The 24,300-nt window shown below is 43.6% G+C and overlaps 1 protein-coding gene across 10 annotated transcripts; it reads left to right on the forward strand.

Annotated features, from left to right (window-relative positions):
• Window position 1: 1 nt before the first annotated feature.
• Window positions 2-21,605, forward strand: LOC6595841 (poly(rC)-binding protein 3). 10 transcript variants are annotated; one of them, XM_026989781.1, is made up of 10 exons: window positions 2-223; window positions 9,773-9,829; window positions 9,890-10,006; window positions 10,140-10,233; window positions 10,296-10,459; window positions 10,541-10,660; window positions 13,736-13,876; window positions 16,448-16,532; window positions 16,587-16,872; window positions 21,461-21,605. In XM_026989781.1, the coding sequence occupies exons 1-10, from the start codon at window positions 125-127 to the stop codon at window positions 21,543-21,545; spliced, it is 1,248 nt and encodes a 415-aa protein (XP_026845582.1). In that variant the 5' UTR covers window positions 2-124; the 3' UTR covers window positions 21,546-21,605. The 10 variants fall into 10 exon arrangements, with proteins under 10 accessions (XP_026845582.1, XP_026845577.1, XP_026845581.1 ...); XM_026989776.1 differs by lacking the exon at window positions 21,461-21,605 and adding an exon at window positions 18,259-18,904 and having other exon boundaries at window positions 16,638-16,872; XM_026989780.1 differs by having other exon boundaries at window positions 16,448-16,872.
• The last annotated feature ends 2,695 nt before the right edge of the window (window positions 21,606-24,300 follow it).

The following is a 24,300-nucleotide window of genomic DNA, read 5'->3' on the forward strand; positions in this document are numbered from 1 at the left end:
TCCCATCTCTAGAAAAGAGAGAAAAAGTGCTTAGAGAGAGAGAGCGAGAGAGACCGCCGGTCCGATAATCAGATACATATTTTAATCCCAGACGAGACACAGAAAAGGCTTCAAGATAGATACCATGGAGGACAATAACACAAGCAGCAGTGCGGGCGGTACGTCCATCAAACACGAGGACCCATCGGTGACACTCACAATAAGGCTGATTATGCAAGGAAAGGTAAGACCGAAACTAGATATACTTAGAGCCATATTAAGATTACTTTACTTTTCGATTAAGTTGGAATCCCTGAAAGTAGAGGAATGAGTGGAACACTCCTTGTGGCATTCCCATTCCCCTTCTCTTCCCTCCTCTCCTCTCCCTTCCGACTGGCGTATGCCTATTAAAATATGAACGCTTTTGTGCACACCATTGGGCTCTGTGTCACATCTTAAATATTTATGGGCCTCGTTTTTCCCCTCATTTTTCGTATTTTTTGGAGCAGAAATCAATAAGTGGGAAAGGCCACCTCCGTCCCCCTCCCCGCCCCGGGAGGGCCGTGAGCATACCTGGCAGCCGCAGAGAAACAGAAAGAGAGAGAGAGGGAGGGAGGGGGAGAGGGAGAGTGAGAGCAAACAATGGCACAAAAATATATACTTACAAATTACGGCGTGCATTATTTTGTATGCAAATTTAAATTAAATACGCGCCACGTCACGCATTATGGCATTGCATTTAAAAGAAATTAAAAGTGGAAGAGGCAGAGGCAGAAAGAGACCCAGAGAAATATGAAGTATAATATATACCATATAGGGGAAGCCCTGAAATATATTCAAGTAAAATCAAATATTTCATGCTGATATTTAAATAAAATATACTCATTTCTGTTTCGATTTAAACCGAAAACTATTTTCGAATGCCGCTTTTCTCCCAGTGTAACATGGGTACTCATATAAAGGCCATAAAAAAGCAAACGGGAGACGAAGTAAGGCATCGGCTATTAAACAATCGTTACGGCTCCCCCAGATATGAGTAATAAAACAACAACAACAACAACAGCAACAGCAACAAAATAAAATGCATCAATGTACAAAATTGTTGGCATGACAACAAAAGTATTGCACAAAAAAAGAATAACATGCAACAAAATATATACATATACATATATTTATAATAATAAATATTTTATTGAAAAAGACAAAAAAAAAACGGAGGCCTGCGGCCCACAACGAGTTAAACCAGTCGCAAAAACACTGAATATTAAAAATTAAATATTAATATGTTTGACTGTTCGTTTAAATTAACCACAAATAGGGGCCACTAGCGCATTCTATATAGTGTTTGTGTGTGCGTGTGTGTGTGTGTGCAGTTCAATCAAGTGAAATCTTGTTGTTTTTCCCAGGCAAAACGACCCAAAGGCAAAAGCCAGAAACACGAGTCAGGAATCACGAATCGAACACGAAACACCAACAATGACTGAAATCTCTCGAAATTGATTCAATTTCCAAGCCAAACCAAAGCAATCCTCTCATCCATCCTCACACATGCAAATGTTGTTGTTTTTGTTAATTCTGATACAGATTTGTGGTTCAGGACTACCATCGCGAGAGTGGTTTGACCTTTTTATAAACAAACCAGATTGCAGAATCTGTTTGTAATCGGAGGATTATTGTAGGCAGAATAAAGAAAACTACGATATTGCACACACACATACAAAATATATCAAACCACCGCCCTGGGTTCGGCTCTTGCATTTTTGTTGTTGTAAGTCGGCTAGAGGCGCAGTGCCAGTGCCGTCGTCGGAACTGCCTTATCTCCCTCGTGATCTTCGTTTCGCTTCGTCTTAAGCTTTGCTACTCTCACGCAAGCAAGGCTCTCTCTTGCATTTGCTGCTCTCACGCAAGACCACCCATTGCTATCTCTTTCTCTCCTTCTGCCTCTCGCAGAAATTCCTTTTAGGCTTCCTTCTATCGCTCTTCTGTTGCGTCGCCCTCGACTAAGACGCATCCAGGCTCTTTCTCTCTCGCTCTCAGGCCCTCGCTTGAGACGGCCGGCGGACGAAATTACACTGAGAATAATCTAAGGGCAGACTGTAAATTCTCCAAAGAAATAAAGAGACATTCGAATGAGATAAACCACATTATATTTGTGGTATTCAAAGCCAAACATTACACATTTCCACTCCCACTCTCTCTTAAACGATGAAAGCCATCAATTGAATTTAAAACGTATTGAAACAGGCCCTAGGGCCGGGGGAGTGGCCCATACCCCTTGGGGATGTCACCTGCTCGGCTGTGGGTATAGTATTACTAATAATTATGATATCTCTGGCCGGCTGGCTGGTTAATGTATCGTTTTCCGATTAAACTGAAGCTACTGCTGCTCGGACGGTGGGCGGTGGGCGGGGACACTGATTCATAGACACGAAAGCATTCAAGCTAAAAGCTGGGCTAAACAAAAGCCACCACAAAGCGAAGGGGGGGACAAAAACCGACACTAAATAGCTGCTTATTTATTTAATAACAGTCAACAGCCATTAAAAACTATTATTCAGCAGCAACAAAAAAAATACTGAAAAAAGCTGTCACGCAAATTCAAAGCGGATCGCGTCGAGACGAGACGAGACGAGTCGAGACGAGAGATGGAGAGGCTTGCCACTTGAGATGTGTACATTAGATAGAGAGAGAGAGGGAAAGAGAGGTGGAGCGAAGAGGAGGCGCTGGCTCTGGCGCTGGGCACGTGCTGGAGCTGTCATTTATCTTTTTAGCCTTATTCTCCATTTACCGCTAAAGCCGAAAGCCGAAAATCCGAAATGCTGAAATGCTGTAAAGCCGATTCCCAGCCAAATTTCGATGTGCCCAGGCAGTCGGCAGGCATCGATTTAATTATACATTTTCTGGCTTGATTTTTATTTTTATTTTTATTCGGCGTCTAAAAGAGGCGACAGGTGCAGCAGCACAAGATAAGGCGACAGACCAGTGCATCTATCGCATCCAAAGCGGGTAGGCTATGGAAGGGGGGATGGGGAGGGTTTTCGTTGAACACTTTACATGATGTGTAGCCAAAAATTGGCAAAAAGGCAGAGAAATATGCCCCCCAGACGCGACAATTTATGGCGAAAATAGAAGCCAGACAGCCCAGTGGGCCAAAACAGTGCGAGTTGACAAAGAAAAAGCCAACATCTGAAATCAGATTAGAAGAGGGGGCAGTGGCAGGGGGAGGGGCAGTGGCAGGGGCAGGGGCAGGGGAGAGCTGTACCTGGTAAATCCCTCTATACTGTATTTGACCGATCTTAGAGACCCCCAACCCCATGAATAATTGCGCACAAGAAATAAACTAAATATACATATACATACATATGTACATATTTATGTATGTATCTATGTATGTATGTACGAGTATGTATTAATGAACATTTTGTAAATATTCCCTGCACATTTTCTCCCGAGATTTTCTTCATTTCTGATTTTGATTTTGATTTTTCTTTCTTGTGCCTTGAGTGGTGCTCAAGGATTCGGGCAATAAATTCTCTCCCCTTCATTTTTTTTTTGATCGATAGTTATAGATTAGCATGATTTATGCGGCCTTTTTCGAACGGGCACCCCCCCGCCGCGTCGTTTGTGCGGCGTCTCGTATTTGAGATGTGAATAAATTTGAGGCGCAATGCAAATCAAGTGGCAAAACAGGAAAAAATAAAAACCAACAGCAGCGGCAGAGGCAGAGGCAGCAGCAGCGGCGAAATAATGTCAACCGATCTGCCAGATTATACAGAAATCGGCCGATAGATGGGAGATCGAAGATGGGAGGGCGACTCATTGCGGGTATATCCGCATTGGGATTGTGTTTATTTAATTGTGCGACTAGACTTTGAGGTAGGTTCGGGTGGTTGGGTAATTACTGAGCGGAGGAGACAGGGGAGGGGAGCCAGAGGGGGAGATAGTTGGGATAGGTTGGGGGAGAGACACTGAAGCTGGGATTTATAGAGATTTATCAAAGAATGCAATCGAATAATTATTGAGTATTGAGAAGAAGAGAACATGTTTGGGAAATTTCCTATATGCACATTGTATTTTAATAGAATTTTAGAGAGTTAGAGATGGGAACGAGGACTGGGTGCGAAATGTTGATATAAAAAGGAATTTAAGATACATTTGCATAAGATTATAATCAATTTTTAAAGCAGGACTCGAGTCTAGAGGGCTATGAGGGAATTTAGGCAGAGATCTATCTATAGATCTATATTTATTGCAATAAATATACTGTGGATCGTCATAGATTTGGCAGAACATTGCACAAGATTTAATTGCTGAGGAAACCTTTAAGCCATGATTGCCAAACCAGTCCTATCTGGCAAATGATTCGTGGATCAGCAGAGGCCCATCGCCCACTCACTCAGCCACTCGTAAATCCTCAAGCCAATCAATGTTGCAATTATTTAACGAAAGAGAGGGGGATAAACCAAAATAAATCTCCAAGCCAGATGGAGATGTATAGATACAGATACAGAAGAGACAAAGAACCGCGCCAGACAGAGGAGTGTGGAGGATCCCTCCCTTCGTACGGTACGGGGGCGGGGGGGGCTTGCATGTCAAGGGCACTCGCTGCCAGAGTTTCCATTGTTTTTCAAGTATTTTGTGATATTTCTGCGTCTGTCTAATTAACTTTGGCTCATTAGGCCCCCGAGTGCAATTGTTGCAGTTCTCTGTGAAAGTCACAGTCACTCGGAATCGAAATCGGAGACGGAGACACACGGACACACGGTGGCACGGAGGCACAGAGGCGATGCCATGGAGCCTGAGTCAGAGGCAAAGTCGTGATGCAGTTAATTAATTTATGGAAAAATATATATGTACAAAAGAAGACAAAAAAACAATAAAAATGAAATAGAAATAGAAGAAAGAAACAACAAAAATATGCAGTAGATGGAGTGCAGCGACAATGTGGAAAAAACACCTTTTTCTTTTTTTTCTTCTTTTTTTGTATTTGTTTTGTTTTGCTTTTTTTGTTGTTGCATATTGCACCTTTTTGCTCCGTTTGTTCCGTTTGTTTTTCTTGGCAGCCATCCGCAAATTGCATTCAAAAGAAACGAAACCGAAAATGTGGGTTGCTCTCTCGCCCAGAATTGTCCGTGGCAGACACACACACAGATATTTGTTGCAATTGTTGTTGGTGTTGTATTTTTGAATCATGCATTTTTAATTAGTGAAATTGCACGACGACTGCAACAGAGGAGACAGGCGGGGGGCGGGGGGGGCATGCCGCAGCGACAGAGAGGGGTGGCAGGCACCTTTATGCGAATTTTCATCACTGTCTGCCACATTTCCCAAGCACTTGTCTAATTTCTTACTAATTTAACTATTTTTCAAATGGAGAGCAGCAGCGCTTTTTGTTGTGCAACGCCAACGGGGAGGGGGAGGGGGAAGGGGGACGACAGCTCAAGCTTCGATTTGTATATAAAGAAGCATCTAGTATTCGGGGTATTATCCAGCCACCAACCCGCCACCCGCCTGTTGACGGTTTCCCTTTCAACAACAAAATGTTGAATGTTCTCCTTCCTGCCTCCTGCCTGCCTCCTTCCTGCCCCCTGCCTTCCTCCTGTTTCTGTTATTATTTAATTTAATTAAAAATTTCCCACTAGCTGCCTGTATCCTCTCCTGACCCTCCTGCATTCGGCCCTGGAAAATTGTAAATTATTTAATTGTACAATTTTTATTTTATTTTTTTGTTGCTGTTTTGTTTTCGTTGCGGCTGCCAGGAGCAGAAATAGCAGAAACAGCGAAAAAAAAATGTGCTGGACGACAAAATGCGCTCCATGATTTATCGGATAGAGTTTGGTGGGGAGGGGATGCAGGAGGTGCAGGAGGAGACGAAGCCAGAGCCAGAGCCAGAGCCAGCCGCACATGTGTGCCACAGCAGGCCATATGTGTCTGCTCTGCTCCCTCCTCCCCCCCTCCGACTAGCCCCTCTTTTGTCACATTTTGTGGATTTTCCAACATTTGTTGCAAGTTTTTCTTGCATTTTTCCTTTGCAACATGCGGCAGCTCCCATAAATGGTTCTCACGGTTTTGCAATTGCCGTCAGAGATTGCGGTGGCTGCTGCTGTTGCTGTTGCTGTTGTTTGTTCATTGTTGCTGCAATTTATTTATTTTCGTACAATTTTCAACGCCGCCACACATTAAAACACATTACAAACAACAAACAACAAAAATCAAGAAAAATCTGTGAAAAACGAGTCATGCCCCACGGCACTGTCTTTCGTCTCGAGTCAAAGTCCGAAAGCCGTTTGCTTGCCATTTGTTTTCTCCATTCTTTCCCCCTTTCTTTGCGTTCTTTCTGCTTCTTCTTTAATGTCTGCTCCACTAACACCAAAAACTACTCGTATCTCTCGTGCCCCCCTCCCAGCCACTGCCACCGTCTCTGGTTCTGGCCGTTTCTTTTGTGGCCTCCACAATTAGCGTTCGTTGTCCATTCTTTTGGGCCTTGGCTTTAATGCCTTTCCTGTTATGGTTTGTCAAAAGCCCCAAAGTGATAAATGGAGCCATCAAAATTTTGCGTTCGACTGGAAATTGTGTGGGAAAAAAGCATTAGATGGGGGAATACTTGGGATCATTATGGGGGGCGAGAGATGTGACGGCTGTTGATGCTCATCTATTTATAATGATTGGCTAATGGTATGATTCGAAAAGGTTTCAAAGGGTCTATCCATCTAGATGTAGGGAGAAAGTGGTTCCAGTAGCTGTTAATACCTCCATTTCACGGGCAGCCAATGATTTTCTCTTTTCAATTGGTAGAACATTCCGAATGTGGCCGCTCGCTTATGGGTAATTTTGTATTGTGTTAACAGAGTGGGCGGGGGTGCGGGGGTCCTCTACAACCTTTAAACCCCATTTAGTCAAGGCTTAAGATCGACAACACAATGGACCTCGGGTGTTAACTGGGGACCCAAAAGCCGCTTGGCCCCTAATCTCAGAATCTCCCCCGACAAAATCAATAAAAATGGAATGCAAAATGGGAAAAACGAGAACTTATTCCCTGCTCGGGATGGGGACTGGGAAGGGGACTAGGAGGTGGACTAGGAAAGGGGACTAGGACGGGGGCTAGGACGGGGACTAGGAGGTGGACTGGGAAGGGGACTAGGAGGTGGACTGGGAAGGGGACTAGGACAGGGGCTAGGACGAGGGACTGGGACTCGGACTCTGGACCACATGGAAAGCCCAATGCCAACCTGCATTTTCAAACAGTTTTGGCTCTCCCCCCACCACCCCCCTTCCCCCCCCCCCCAGGGCTCCGTGTGTGCGTGTGGGCGGAATGTCAACTTTTCCCATGCATATTTTAAGCACGAAAAGCTCCCCACCCACTCCCGCCGACCAAATCGATTCCCAATCGGTATTCGAGTCCGAATCCGAATCCCAGCTGTAAGCAAAAGCCAAAAACATTCAACAAAAGGCTGACCAAAATGCTTCACAGCCTCCGACTCTGACCACAAAGTGATTTTTGGAAATTGCAAAACATTCGAAAATTCAAAATGCAAAATGCAAAATACAAAATTTTACAATGCATTCGAGAATGTAAGGCATTTAATTGTTGGCCAGGAAAATGGCAAGCAGTGGCTTTCCGCCGGGCGAAAGTCACCGAAAATTTCACCACCAGAGAGGGGGAGAGAGGCCAAACGATGTCAGGCGGATCCGATTTATGCAAATTGCGTAAACTTCAGAACGGAACTGGGACTCGGACTCGGTCTCGGATCGGCACTGGCCATGGAACGGGGATAATTGAATGTATATGGGAGGGGCAGGGGACAGGGTGGAGAGGGTAGAGAGGGGAAGTTACACTGCCACGCACCGGCTTTGGCCACATTATTAATGATGATGAGGCAAACCGCGAACCGCTGATGATGGCCACGCGGGCAGGCATCAAGCAAAAGATGAAGGAGTCTCTAGGCCACAGATACAGCTACAGATATGTGTAGAATGGGGGGTGTGGGGGCAGCAAACTTGTCCTATAAATTACACACAACATCGGACCATCGAAATTTGTCCGCGAGTGCAGACGGGCGTAAAAACGCATCGGCGACTGAGAGAGCGTGCTGAGGCTGGGGCTGGGGCTGGGCCTCGTTCGTTCTGCTTTCAACGATAATTGCGCCAATAATTATGCCAATTCGCTCTGACATTTGTGTACAATAAATATCCATGGCATGGGCATAAATATTTTGTCGAAAAGGCGCACAAGAATTGGGATAATGCCAGAGGAAGGGAGGAGACAACTAATTTCCCTCGCACATTGTCTTCCCCAGTTGCCCGGTTCTCGCTGCATTTTGTCTGGCAAACTGCCCATAGATGAGCCGAAAAAAAAAACCAACAAAAAGCCAACAGATATTGTACATAATACTCGTACATAATACATCGTACTAGCACAATGGACTGCTGCACTTTGGTTGGTGTTTCTGTGAAGGTTGCCGCGATGGTTTATGGCCAGAGCATCGCATCGTTCTAGCATGGCAATCAATATTGGCCACGGTCCCAGAGATGTTGAAACATTTCGACAAATCGGCCAACGAAAGCCCAAAAGTTTACTCAAATGTTCAATTTGTTAGCCGTAGATTGAAGGCAGCTCCACCTGGTTACCACTTCTGAGAGCCGGATGGCGAGAGGAGAGTATATGCCGGTCCCAGTCCCAAGACATAGGGAGATAGATGGGGTTTAGATGGGTTAAAGGTTAAGGAAGGGCGGAAGGGAAGCTGCAAGAAAGTCAAGAAAGCTTCCTTCTATATATATTTGATCCAATCCTAGTGGCTCTCGCTTTGGGGACTCCCTAGACTGGAGTCGAGCAGCGTTTAGACCCGTTCCTTCACGCACACTGTTCGTATTTTGTTTTTGCATACTCGGTCGCGGTGTATTTAGTTGCTATGGGATTCCCGATCGTGCAGACTTTTTTCCTTTTCATTCTGCACTTTGGCGCCATGGAAGTCGTGTATTTTGCTTTTGCACTCTCGGCTTTGCACTCTTTCCCGGCCCTCTGCCGCGGTGTCCCTCTGTTGGGTGTAAGTGGAAACCACTTTTGATATCTGTCAACTGCCATGTGCCGTGGACCACGTCACATTACGATTGATGTACAGTAATACTGCTTATTAAAAATGATTGATTTATTGATACCCAAAGGAGGGAGGGGGGAGGGCGGTCTCTATTGTTGCCACTCGACTTTTCCAGTGCGGCACTCGGGTTTCTGGTTACGAGAGCCGGGGCAGTCAGTGCAGATATTTACAATCAATTAAAACGCGTTAAATGCGCTGGCCGCAAATTTCATTATGTGCTCTGCTGTGCGACACACAGTCCAGTCCCCAGTCCACAGTCCCCAGTCCGCGGACACTGCCACTGCCACAGACAGACAGGCAGACGGACAGCCTGACTGACTGAAAGGGAAATGGGATCGAGTTTGGGTTTTTTTCTGTGGGAGTGGGGATTGCTTTTTGTGGCAATTAAATATGCAAAAGTAGTTACACACTCACATGAGTGGTGGGATGGGGGGGGTGGAGGGGTGGACGGGCGGGTATGTGCCTTCCTTTGTGCATGCTCTGGCATAATATCACTTAATATTTAATCAAATTTGAGCATCGTCGCTGACAGTGGCAGTGGCAGTGAAAGAAACGAAAAAAAAAAAAGAAAAAAAAACCAGAGACACAATAAAGTGCTTTTGAATGTATCTGCATCTGCAGTATCTGTAAGGGGAGGTAAACTTAATTTAAAAGATATTCTACTACATGCTTCCGCCATTTGTTTTGTTTCTTTGCAGGAAGTTGGTAGTATTATTGGTAAAAAGGGTGAAATTGTCAACAGATTTCGTGAAGAGGTGAGTAGATCCCAAGATATCGGAGGCCATAACTCATTGCATTTCCATCTCCGTCCACAGTCTGGTGCCAAAATTAATATATCGGATGGGTCGTGCCCGGAACGTATTGTGACTGTGTCTGGTACAACTAATGCAATCTTTTCGGCATTTACGCTCATCACCAAGAAATTCGAAGAGGTATGTGTGCGCTAAAACCGACAGGCCGGTGGGGACGGGGGGACAAACACTTGGTGTCCACCTGGTGTCCCATCGAGTCCCAGTGAGTCCCAGGGGGAGTCCTTTCACATTACTAACTTCTGACCCGTTTTAGTGGTGCTCGCAGTTCAATGATGCAGGCAAAATTGGCAAAACTCAAATACCCATACGATTGATTGTGCCCGCCAGTCAATGTGGATCGTTAATTGGTAAGTGAATCCATCTAGCCAAAGAAATCGTTATCTTAATCGTTTGACTTTGATTCGAACAGGCAAAAGTGGCTCAAAGATCAAGGAAATACGCCAGACTACCGGCTGCTCCATACAGGTGGCCAGCGAAATGCTGCCCAACTCCACAGAGCGAGCGGTTACATTGAGTGGCAGTGCCGAGCAGATCACCCAGTGCATCTATCAGATTTGTCTTGTCATGTTGGAGGTGGGTACCCTCTCCTCTCCGCTCCTCTCCTTTCGAGCTGCTCTCTCTAACTAATTACTGTTTCCTTTCCTCCATTGACAGTCCCCGCCACGCGGTGCCACCATACCGTATCGACCAAAACCGCAAGTAACTGGCCCTGTTATACTGGCCAATGGACAGGCCTTTACTATTCAAGGCAACTATGCAGTGCCCACACAAGAGGTATGTCTTCCTGGCGCTACACAACACCGAAGCACACAAAAAACAGTGTTGTTAGACAGTGAACAGTGTTGTGTACTCTCTCACTCTCACTCTATCGCCAGCTATCTATCTATCTATCTCTCTGTCTCGCTCTGTCTCTCTCTCTCTCTTTCTGTCGTAACCGAGTCCCAGGCCCCCAGACCCTTGAGCCCCCAGCTAAGACAAATTTGTATCTAGAGACCCCTAAACCAACCCACCCCCGAAACTGTCTCTCTCTCTCTCTCTCTCTCTCTTTTTTGGTTTCTGCGCGTCTACACACACACACACACACACACACACACACAATCTTTGTGTTCTATTTGCCTCTTAATAACTCTTTAGTTTTCTCTCTGTCTCTCACTTTTCTCACTCTCCCCCCAATGCTCGTCACTCTGTAGAAATCCCCCCACCGAAACGTTTATGATTTTGCAAACCTCCTCTACATACTCTCTTTCTCTGTCTGTCTCTCTCTCTCTCTCTCTACTTGAAGAATCTCTCTCTCTCTTTCTCTCTCTCTGTCTGTCTCCCTCTGGAGAAGAACCCCCGAACCAAACCGAACCAAACCGAACCAAACCGAACCGATCCGAACCGACCCGAAGTGTGTGTCCCATTTTTGATCGCCCTCTTAACCCTCCAGCCACCGTTGTTTACCCCAAGCCACCCCCCCCACGCCTCCCCCCCCCAGGAGATTATGTGTTCTACATCTACTTTATATCCAAGTCCAAGTCCAGTCCAGGTCCCCGGACCCCACCACGATCAAATGAACTAATGTGCTAACCGATTTTACAGCCATCCAGACTCAACGACAAATTAAACTTAACGAAAACAAATTTTTTGAAATAAACTTTAAAATATGTATCTTTTTCGTTTTGTTTTTAGTTTCTTTTGCACTCTCTTCTCTCAGGTTAAAAGAGCGAACGAGTGAGCCGCTCTCTGAGGCTCTCTCAATCTCAGCATCTGTCTCTGTCTCACTTCGAGAGTCGGTCGTCGTCGTGTGGGAAATAGTCAGAAAAATCCCCAATATCTGAGAAAAAGTAACGGGGGAGGAGGCTTTGTCCGAAGGCAAGGCAAGGCACGAGTCGAGTCGAGTCGAGTCGAGTCGAGCCGAGGCGCGGAGTGAGTTTTGTGTGAAAGAAAGAAAGAAAAGGCTCTCGGGGAGCGGGGGCTTCCCTCTCCCTCTCTCTCTCTGAATCTGTGAATCTCTCTGTAACATCTCTGTCTCGGCTCTCTCCTCCAACTGTCTCTGTCTCTGTCTCTGCCTCTGCCTCTGCCCGTCTCTCTCTCTTCTTCTTCTCTCTCTATCTGTGTGTGTCTCTAAGTTCTGTTCTGACGAGGGCTCGCTGGCAGCGTGTGTGGAGAAGTATGTTCAAAAACTACACTAGTCCAACACCAAAACCAAAACCAAACCACCAACCACCTCTATCTATCTATCACTCAAAAACTATCTATATCTATCATATATATATCCAATTAATCCACACAACAACAACAAACGACAACGAATATCAGAATTTCCCCCCCTCTCTCTCTCTCTCTCTCTCTATCGAGTGCCAGAAAACATAAATAAATAAATGAATTAATAATAAGAACCCCAAACTCTCTCCTGCGTTCAATCGATCTCATGATTTTCTGTGTTCTACAGGCATTTCCTTTGACCAAAAAAAAAAACACACAACAAAAGCAGTCCAGTCCAGTCCTGTCCAGTCCAGTCCAGTCCAGCCTTTATTTAGATGAATTTCGTCCTGCCAAATGTAACCATCCATCGAATACCAGAGTACACTCGTGTCTATGCATACAGCAAATGCCAATAGCCATTAGCAACAACAATAACATACTGTTCAAATATCGTCCTGCCCGAGCCCTCCTCTCACATCTCTCACTGTCTCTCTCGCTCCAGTCTCCAGTCTCCACTCTCCACTCTCTCCGTATCAATAAGTATTGTTCATAACTCTGTTAAAAAATCCCGCAATTCAATTTTGTGCTCCGAAACAACAGTAAAAACTATTTCTAGTACAACCACAGAGCCGGCCACCCCTCCATATAGTACAGTTCTGTGCCATTCCATTCCATTCTGTTGCGTTGCGTTCCGTTCCGTTCAGTACAGTCCTGTCCTCGGTCCACGGTCCCTCCACTCGACAGCCCAGTAAAAACTTTTTCCCACAACTAAAAACAGAATCAAAAAGTTTTGTTGTTGTCAAATCCAATTCAATTAACATCCAGGAATGTAATAAATCAAAAAAAGAACAAGTTTTATGTAGAACCCATTTATTTCACTCCAACCATTCGCTCTCTCTCTCTCTCTCTCTCTCGCTCTCTCTCTCGCTCTCTCTCTCTCTTGCTCAATCTGTGTCTCTCCCTGGTCCTGTTGTCGGTGTTGGTTTACCATTTTGTTGGCCTAAAGCGACGTCCCATAGTTGTCCCCCCAGTGGAAGCCAAAGAAACAGTGTTGTAAAAGGCCAGAAAAATGCCTAAACTGTACCCGAAATGTACTCTCAACCTCTCCGCTAACCTGTCGGCATTAGTCCCACATTAGTTGTTGAATCTCGTTCATGCCTCATGGTATTTGACACCCCCTTCCCCCCCTTGGAATCCCCCTGGAATCTCCTATCTCTTGGTCGTCATTTGTTATTGTTTTTATACCCTAACCCCCCCGTCCGCCCCAAAATATCATTTATTCTGTTGAAGCCCGCCCTCTCGATCTCTGCCCAAATACACACACACACACACAAGTACACACACACACACACAAGTACACACGTTTCGAAAGCTTTTTCCGAATTTCTCCAGCGATAAATCGTATACGTATTTGATAAGCTTTTAAACATCTCTCCATAGCAAAATAGCAACTACAAAAGTTAAGATTTAATAATCAACTTGTTCCAATGCATTTATTTGTGGTATACAACTTTCGTTCTTTCTACTTTTCTTTCTTCTTCTTTGGCAAAATGTTTTTCAACCGAACGAACAAAACTAAATAAATGCACACACACACACACACACACACACACACACAAACACAAATACAAAAAATGAAAAAAATACAACAATAAAACGTAGACCTGTCCAGTATTTCCACTTGCCCTGGCTACCGGCGGCCTACATGCTGGTATTTCAGGCTTAGCGGATCCTTTATTAAAGGGGGCACATTTACAAGGAGCGGTACCAGCACACCACCATCACCTACAGCAAATGCCCGATGTGAGTTTTTAGATATCATCCTCCTCCGAAATCCGTAATCCGAAATCCGAAATCCGAAATCCGAAACGGTTCAAAAACTGCCAACCAACCAACAAAAAGAAATCTCCAATTCCAACTCCAAACAACTCTATCAAAGAAACAAACTACTATATAATCGAACGAACAGCCCCCCTAAGCCCCTAAGCCCCCCCTAGCCCCTCCGCCCCACCGCCAGACAGAGCATGATGTTGCTGTACCGCTGTACCTGTACCCAATGCCTGCCTGCCTGTATAAGAAATCCCACACTGTATGAATCCCTAGATAGTTGTATATTGTACCCCCCGCCCCGCTCCACCCCCCCCGTCAGTAGTTTGTGTGTTGTGTACAATCTTTACTACCTTTGGCACTTCTTTTATGATCCCCCCAGTAGCGTAGCGGCGCATTTCAATAACATTAGCATTTGGGGCCAGCCCACGAGTGTCCCGTGTGTCCCGTGTGCCTCGTGTGTCTCGTGTGCCTCGTGTGTCTCGTGTCCGTTGCCACAATGTTGCCAATGGCCAGCAGCAGCGACAAGAGCGGCACTAAAAATCAGGCAACTCTGGGGGACATGGCCCCTATACTGCAGAATCGTCGCCACCCATTCCCCAAAAGTCATCAACAAATGCATTTTTACTGTCGTTAACCCCTTTTTTCCACTCCACTCCTCGGGGCTCTCCCTCTCCTGCCTCCTTCAGCCCTTTCAAGTTTCTTGTAGTTTTTTTGAAATGTTTCAACTTGTTTTTGCCTCTGTCTCTGTCTGTGTGTGTGTGTGTGTTGTCGCAAATGTTTGTTAATAAACACACGCACACCAACACACAAGTTTTTATGACAGTTTTCTGGCAGATAATCCATTGTTGGTAGCGACCCCATCCACCCCCCGTCCACCCACCCCGTCCCGTTCTGGATCTCGCACTAAACTTTTTTATTGAGTTGCAATTCTTTTTTGGGTCATAAAATATTTCCATGGCGCATGTTTTTTTTGTTTCTTTTTTTGAGTTGAATTTCGTATTGCATTTTGATAAATATTTCAGTTCAAGTTTTCTAAGCTCTGACACACACACACACACACACAGAGGACACACAGACATAGCCATGCCCCATGCACCATGCACCGTGCACCGTGCACCATTCCCCCGCACAATGCAATTTCAATATTGTATGATTTATATGAGATTTTCTCTTAGTTCTAGTTTTCCAAGCCACCCCCAGCACCAGCCCCCCATCTCGCTCGTTCTCTCTCTCTGTCTCTCTGTCTCTGTCTCGATTTGAGAGCTGCTTTTGGATGCATTTATTCGAAAGTTATTCGCAAGTGTTCGCATTTGATTTGATTAATTTATAAAGCGCGTGCATATCCTAGCGTAGCCCCTAGCCCTGCACCCTGCACCCTCCATCCTGCCACATCGTGTGTCGTGTGGAAAGCTTTATATGGCAGGTCTCCTCCTCTCTCGCTCTCTCTCTCTCTCTCTCTCTCTTTGAGTGTGTTTGTATATGTTATTTGCTGTAGGTGTCAGTGGTGGAAAAAAAAAAACACAAGAAGAGAAAAAAAGAGAAAAAATCCCCCATGCATAGCAGATGTTGAGGATGCATTGAAATATGCTCCAGATCCAGGGGAAATGTACAATAATGAAATTACAGCCAGAGATTGTGGAATATATAAATAGTATAGGTCTCAAGGCGAGGCATCCCCATTCCCATTTACATACAGTCCTACCACACATATGTACGAGGTGTTCCATCCATTGTATATCCAATAAATGTCTGAACATAGTTGCTATCCAACCATTTCTTCTCTCTCTCTCTCTGTCTCTCTCTCTCTCTATGTAACCTTAAATTTTGTAAAGCTAAATTCTTGTAAATTCTTGTGTAGTAGAGTCATGAACCAGAGAAACATTATTCCAATGAACCCTACTACTACGAAAACACTTACATACACCTACATACCTCACGCATACACACACACACACACACACACACACACAGACACACACACAAACTGATGTATAAAGAGAAATATACGAATTGTACAAACAAAAAACAAAAACAAAAAGAGTCCCAGATGATGATTACTATCCCGTTTTTGCTTTTGCTTATTGCATTCTGTTGTTGCTGTTGTTGTTTTGTTGAAAATGCTTTATCCGTTTCGTTCCCATGCCGTTTCCGTTACCGTTTCCGTTTCAGTTACCATTTCGTTCCTATTCTGTAAACATTTTCATTTCAGTTTCACTTTCCTTTGTTCCCTTTTGTTCCCTTCTGTTGACTGTTGTTGAAAGTTGTACGCGCGTTGTGTTGTGATCTCCCCCCTGCCACCCGATCTACCCCCTGAAACAGAACCCCCCCACCCCCCTCAAGAATATATATATACACCCTACACACACTCACACACACACACACACACACACTTACACACACACTTACACACACTATAACCAATGAAGCCCCTGGAATAAGATTTAACCTTTAAAAAAACAAAACTAAGAAAAATACATATAATGGAATCACTCACTAATCGATGCCTTTCGTCTATGTTCCTTCTCCTCCCCGTTTCGAAAACAGGTGGCCAAGAACCCGTTGGCCAGTCTGGCTGCCCTGGGCCTGGCTGGCATGAACCCAGCCAGCACTGGGGGCATCAACCACACAGGTGAGTTGAGCGCTTCATCGATCAGAGGCCAGGCAGATTTCCAATCTAATCTAGGCTCTGCCCCAGCAGCCCTGGCTGCACTGGCCGGGTCGCAACTGCGTACAGCCAACGCCGCCAATCGCGCCCAACAGCAGCAGCACGAGATGACCGTGTCCAATGATCTGATCGGTTGCATTATCGGCAAGGGTGGCACCAAGATTGCCGAAATCCGCCAGATATCCGGCGCCATGATCAGGATCTCCAATTGTGAGGAGCGCGAGGGCGGCAATACCGATCGCACTATAACCATTAGTGGCAATCCGGATTCGGTGGCCCTGGCCCAATACTTAATCAATATGAGGTGAGTGCGCCATATCCTTATGTACTGTACTGTACCGTACCGTAATGTACTACCTCTGTGTGTGCCTTTGTGTTTTATTTTCGTCTTTATATTCATGTGCGTGTGTGTGTCAATACATCAATTTTGTCGAATTGATTTGCTAATTGACCAAAAAAGTATATAAGGTATAAGGAGGTCGTCGGTCATCGGTAACGCAACCGTCTCTCTCTCTCTCTCACTCTCTCTCTCTCGCGCTGTCTCGCTGTCTCTCTGTCTCTCTCGGTCGTGGAGTGGCGGCTCGTTCAAATGGGGTTTCGACGGATGTCGAGGGTTGGGGAGGGGGGAGGCCAAAGGTTAGCATAGCCATAACCATAGCTTAAGCCACAACACACATGTCGTAGTCTATAAGTCGTAAGCCCTGCGAAGCCACATGTCCAAGCACTTCCACCACAGATCCATAGATCTCCACAGAACTTCTTCTAGCATAACGATTTGTATAAACCACCTGTATAACTGATACTCGTACCATATATATCTAGTATTACCAACCAACAACAAAACCATGTATAATATAACAGTTCAGCAGGCCCACAGCCAGAGCCAGAGCCAAAGCCAGAGCCAGAGCCAGAGGAAGCGGATCAATATCAAGGTCGAAACGTGATGAGGCCCAGCCACCAGCCCAGCTCTCTCTCTCTCTCTCTCGAATCAATCTACGCATCGCACACTCTTCTTACACAACAGAAAAGAACAAAAAAAAAAAAAAACGTAACGGTACATGCGCTCTCGTAATGCTGGACCGACCTGATCCAATTGGTACTTCAAACTGCAGTTCAACTCCAAAAATTATCCTCCAAAAACCTCTCTCCCCCCTCAAAAATCAAAAACCGAACCGTATTTCCTCCCAACCACAGTTCATCCTCCAAAAAAAAAAAAAAAAAAAAACCTTAAAAAACCAACTCTTTCGGTCCATGTCTCCCAATAAAAAAAGAAAAAAAAAACCACAAAAAAAACTTAAGTTCTTCTAATCCTACCATCCAAAATTTGAACGCCGCTCTCCCACCAAAACCAAAAAACCCCCCAAACTAAAAAAAAAAAAAAAAAAAAATTAAATAAAACCTTGAAACAGCTCTCTTTTTCTCTCTCTCCGTAAACTCCGAACCGTTCCTCCACACAAAACCTCCTTAACCTTTTGCATAAACACTAAAAAAAAAAAAAAAAAAAAAAAAAAAAATTAAAGAAAAGAAAAAAAAACCAACTCAATTCCACAAAATCGAAAAAAAAAAAAATACCAAATGTTTTGAAAAATACCTCTCACCCAAAAACCGCAACAAATACCAACAATATCCCAATTTGTTCCTTTCTTTCTCTCTCTCTTTCTATCTACCTTAACCGAAACCTCATCCACAGCGTTGAGCTGCAGAAGGCCAATCTCCTGGAGCAGGCCCAGGCCCAGCAGAACGGAGGAGCGGCTGCTGTGGGAGCCGGAGCTGTGCCCGGAGGAGCTGGAGCCACCGTCGGCGGCGGTACACCCGCCGCGGGCACCAACGGAGCCCTGACCACAGTGGCCCTCGCCGCAGGAGGAGCAGCGGCAGCAGCAGCTGTTGCAGCTGCAGCTGCTGCCGGCGCAGGGGCAGGCAGCAACGGCAGCCCCACGGGAGCCGCCAACGGAAGCAGCAGCTCGATCAGCAGCAATGGCAGCGTCTCCGCCTCGTATGCCGGCGTCAATGGCAACCAGAGCAGTGCCGGAACACCCAATGGCACCGCGGCCGGGATCAATCCGGTGGCGGCTGCTGCCGCCCTCAACAGCCCCCTCGCCTCGGCCCTGCAGCTGCTGACCAAGCCGGGCGCCCTGAGCGCCCTGTCCAACCTCAGCGCCCTCGATCTGCTGAGCCTCACGTCGCTGGGCAACGACAACGGCGGCTCGCCGGGCGGACCGCCAGTGCAGACGACCGGCGTGAATCGCGGCAAGGGACACTACGCGCGGTTCCGGCAGCACCAGGCCGAGACCGGAGTCGAGTCGGAGAAGCAGCGCAACAAGTTTAATCCGTACTAGGAGCAGGCGGATGCCTGCCCCGAGGTGCCGCCAGATCAGGCCTGGAGAGGGAGCGGAGGGGAGAGGCCGATCAACGATTGATAGTCGCTTAGTTTTGTAGGATTTTTGCATCATTTGCATAGCGTTGCGAAAGCTTTAGGGTTTAGGTTCTTGAACAAGAAGAAACAAAAAACAGAAATGTATAAATTCGCTTTAGTTATGCGTGGGTACACGATGCTACCAGATACCCACAGATACCCATACCCATTGATAGGGTACGCCCCCATTCGTATTCATATTCGTATTCGTATTCGTATTCGTATTCGAAATTTCAAGACAATTTTTACATCTAGTTGAAGCCTCAGTATCCGAGTAGTTGATAGACTTATGCAATATTTATCAATGTTTTCGAAACACTTAACTAAACGAAAGATAGAAAGATAGAACCGCCAGTTAGGGCAGCTATATAGTATCCATATATCGTACAATTACTTAATCGATCGGAAAAGAAAGAAAACAAAAGAAAACAAAAGAAAAAAATAGTAAAGGAAAGCAAGCACTTGAACAATATTACGCGTATCGAATATTTAGGAGGACAGAGCCATCATCTGTGAGTGGCCCAATCAAGATTTACTTTTACTGACCAAGTGACCAAGGACCCTAGTTAACCCAATTCATACGGAGTTATAGATTTTCACACCAGCCAGCCAGCCAGTCCCCTACCCTTCCCTTCCCTTCCCTTTCCCAAAACCTTTTGATATATCGATATATCCAACTAATATATACATACCTACTATATATCGTACATTATAGAATTTGCCAAATTTTAGCGCATCTCAAGTAGAGTTCTTCGAAGCATATACTTATACTTATAGTTAGTACCGAGTAGATCACATTAGTCGGAGTCTAAATCGAATATCGAATATCGATAGAGAACAGGAAACGAGAGCATAATTTAGCCGCCACCACAACAATCTTTCCCCAAGCCCAAGCCATTCATATTGTAACATATAACACACGCTCCAATATCTGATAATCCATTTTACTCTTTTTAGGTTTTAAGCACAATGTATTTTCCCTCCCCCCAAAAAGCATATGTAACCCCTACCCCTCTATACCTATACCTATACCTATACTCCTATCCATATACATGCCTATACCTATACTTATATCTAGATTGTAAGCATTAAGATCCAAAAGCCATTCGTCAAGAAGCAGCAGCCGAAAGCATATGAAAAATGAGATGAACTCAAAAATGAAAAAAGAAAAAAGAAAGAAAGAAAGAAACGAAAAAAAAAAAACAAATTAAAGAACCTTCTATAAGAAGTGAACAAAACAAAAATTCCAATTCGTTGAGCCCCCGCCGCCGGTGCCAAATCTCGGCACGGGAGGGGGGGGAGGCGGGGCCAACGACCTTTATGGACCAATTCGCTCTAATTGACACAATCCACGCAATGAGCGTACAAAAACCAAACTATTTGAATAGAGAACAAAATACACAGAGAGAAAGAACAGAGAAGGGCCAACTGAAGAAGAATTGAGTTGAAAATGAAGATGGAGATGAAGATGAAGATGGAGATGAAGTTGAAGATAAAGATGATGAAATGAGAAAGAAAAAAGTTATTATGTATTAGACTTGAAGTCTTCAATTGTTTTACCCACTATATATTTTTTATTCCACGTATCCCCCCTCCCGAAATGGAAATCCCCCTGATTTTTTATGTATTTATGCGATTGTTATTATTTGTAAAAAGAAAAAAAAAAAAAGAAAACAAACAAAAAACTGTTTTTGAATTGGTCGAAAATGATGTTGAAAGTATTTGGAAATTGAAATTTCTCTACCCTTAATGTACACGACATAACTGTAGTTGTTAAGCGTATACCATAAATTTATGATTTTTTTTTTCATATTATTATAATTATTATTATTATTATTACCAGTAGACGTAAGACACAAAGGACACACCATATGTAACACCTTAAGCTAAGCGGGCTTACGATTTTATAACCAAATTACATATATAAAACCTAATTATAAATACATCATACATGCGAACATACAAACATACAAAACATACATACATATATGCAAACCTACTTATACGAAAACCATTTAGAACGAGAGTTTGTCCAGAGACATTGGAACGGCACGAAAGCCACGAAAACTCCCCTTATATTTGAATGTAATAATAGTAATTCTTGACTTCTACTACGAGAACATATACCTACATAGAGACACACAGCTGTATAGCTAATACATACATACATATATAGAAAGCTTTACCTGCAGCTCCTCCTCCTCCTTCTCGCAATGGAGGAGATCGGCCGCAGTAAACTCGATCTATTTATATGCAAAATGAAATCAATGATGGAAACTACATGAGTTTGTAATAAAGTGAAAAATGAATACTAAAACTACATACATGTGTGTGTGTGTGCGTGCGTGTCTGTCTGTCCAGATGGGAGCTCCTCTCAGATATATAATGGCAGGGGGTGGGGTTGTGGAAGTGTCCCTAACCAGAAATGGAATTCCTTGAATCAAAGCCCTACTAAATAATCTATTTTTCTGCGTTCTAGGATATCAATGGAGACTGCTGGTCTGCCCATACCCGGATATCACTACATTGCGCCCAGTGCAATTGTTAAAACACCCATTCACTAAGTGAAACAAGCAACATGCAACAACAACAACAACAACAACAACCAACCAACCAATCAACCAACCAACCAACCAACAATCAACCCAGCAATCAAGCAGCAACAACAAGAACAGCAGCGGCAGCGGCAGCGGCATTGGAAATCGCAGGAGGAGAACAACGGACAGGAGCAGCAGCCGCAAGCGGAATGGAAAGGAATGGAAAACGTCAAATGTTAAATCATAAGCAATATATCAAGAGAAAATCAGAAACAAAAGAACAGTTCTTATATGAATACTGTCTGGAAAAATCATACATTAAATACACTCACACTCACACTCACACTTATGCCCACACACACACACACACACACACCAAGACGGACCACACTCACAGAAAGACCAACCCACACATACGCGTTATATTTATTCATTGATTCTTATTAATTACGATATTTTTTTGATTAAGTTTTAAATGCAAAGGCAAATCAAACACAAGAACTTTTATGTTGAACCGTTTTCGAACGGGGAAGCCAGCCCCCCCGTCCCTGGGGGCGGCGGCGACCCCGCACAAGTAAGAACAGAACAGCAATTAATTCTAAGCTTAGTCAAAATGAAGACAAAATAAACTAAAAACAAACAAAAAACAAAAAAACCAACAAAAAAAAAACAAGAATACAAAATAAATAAATAATTAACCGAAATGCATGCAAGAAGCATACAGAAAATACAAGAAGCAAGCAAATATAAGAAATTAAAGTAAAGCAAAGCAAAGAAAAGAAAAGGAAAGCTAAGGAAAGCCACAATTTCGAATGCAGTTAATTTTAAGCCATTTACAAGTAATTGTGCATGAGCATGACCAAAAACGGGGCAGCAAATGAGCGGAAACACAAGAGAGAGAGAGACAGAGCGACAGAGAGAGAGAGAAAGAATTAAGCATAAATTGAAGGGATCGGAAAGAAGAGGAAATGAAAGGAAAGGAAAGGAAAGAGACAAGCAGCAGACAAACAGACCAACAAACAATCGACTCGAAAGACACGGGAAAACAGAAAACCGATGATTCAGTTTGAGTAGGCATTATACGATATTGTATGTTTTACTCGCTACAATTAGGCGGCAGCGAGACGAGGCGTTTGTTAGTTGTGTTTGTGTTTGTTCAGAGATGTGTATACACACATACATATGCATATATATTATATATAGACACGGCGATATATTGATACGATAAATCTTTTTTTTATTATTTCTATTATGGTAATTGTTATCGAAATTGTATTTGTGATTTTTGAATATGTTTAGACTGATGTGCAAAATTGATTCTGTTTATTGATTACGACTAAAACTACACTTTAAACGATTATGGACTAATTAACTAGTTGTCACCCCCACCCCACCCCAGCCCAGCCCCTCCCTTCCCTTTCGTTCCGTTCCGTTCTATCTATATCTATATCTATTTCTATATCCACATCTATATCCTATATACCCCATTCGAAATTAGTTTTAAAACAATGCGAACTAGCCAAGGCTGGGGAGACCAGGCCCTCTTTCGTACGAGTCTGTATCCAAAATTGTTATGGTTTCTTTCGTTCGGTTTCTAGTGAAAATGCTTAATGCTACTACCATATTTACAAGACCTACAAATTAGCGAAAAAGAACAATTCGAATTACAATAATAACTTTTAAGCACTTTTGCGGCGATTAAAAAGACTTTTTTCTGGAGCGCGGAAAAAACGAGCAATGGATTTACATATTATATTACAATTATGCTTAAATTAAAGTATAATTTTAATTTATTAGCTGTTAAATTTATACGCAAAACAAAACTAAAAAACAACAACAACAACAACCACAAAACAAAACAAAGGCAAAAGCAAAAGCAAATGCAAATGCAAAACAACAAAGCAAAACAAAACAAAACAAAACATAAAAAATAAACTGATTTTCAATGTTAAAATTACAAATTAAACTAATTTTATTCGAATTTAGTTAATAGGCTGGGCAGTGAAAACCAAAAGATCATCAAAAGACACACATGTGTGGTAACTAATTTTAAGCCATCATATTTAGTTACTTGTACTAACCCACACATGCCACACATACACACAAGAAACACACATCAACACCTACACCTACACCCACACATACATAAGAGATTAAGAGACAAAGGTGTCAAAAGTGGCAGGTGAAAGCGAGAGAATCAGTTTGCGCAATGGCAAAATGTGTCAAATTTTATTCTACAAATTAATTATTTAGTAAGAGAAATTAACAAAGCATAAATGAAAACATATCCACTGCAAAGAAAACCAATCTAACCGCAACATAATTATATTAACCAGCAAACAGCAACAACTATTCAATCAAACAATGCATACATATAGAGGCAAACATATCCCAGATCAACAATCTGTATACACACACACATTTGATTTCCCTCTACCCCCCCCCCACACATACATATGTACATACATATGTGTATGCATATGTATCTTATATCTTATATCGAGGACTATATTTTGACTTGAGGAATTGATTAGATTGATGACTTCCCTTGTCGACACTCAAAATTCTGTATCCTTTTGTTAGACTTTTTCCCACTCACAGACATCCAAGAACCCAAGAACAAAACAAAAGAGGAAAACTTATGAGAAAAACTTGATTACAGGAAATTGTTAATAGCATAAAGAGTATTAAATATAAAACCATACCACTTGTAAACAATAATAGGGGAAAAGCATGGCCCTAACTGGCCTAACTGTTCGCTCCACCCCCTGAAGATTTCAAT

The sequence above is a fragment of the Drosophila persimilis genome, unplaced genomic scaffold (genome assembly GCF_003286085.1).
Source record: "Drosophila persimilis strain 14011-0111.01,24,50 unplaced genomic scaffold, DperRS2 tig00000431-arrow-pilon, whole genome shotgun sequence".
Classification (NCBI taxonomy): domain Eukaryota; kingdom Metazoa; phylum Arthropoda; class Insecta; order Diptera; family Drosophilidae; genus Drosophila; species Drosophila persimilis.

What these genes read in the sequence shown, in the direction of transcription:
- LOC6595841 (XM_026989776.1), top strand. Translation starts at nt 125, where the DNA reads ATGGAGGACAATAACACAAGCAGCAGTGCGGGCGGTACGTCCATCAAA. An exon ending in TCAATGTGGATCGTTAATTG is followed by an intron (nt 10,234 to 10,295) that starts GTAAGTGAATCC and finishes TGATTCGAACAG; the next exon opens with GCAAAAGTGGCTCAAAGATC. An exon ending in ATGCAGTGCCCACACAAGAG is followed by an intron (nt 10,661 to 13,735) that starts GTATGTCTTCCT and finishes AATAAAACGTAG; the next exon opens with ACCTGTCCAGTATTTCCACT.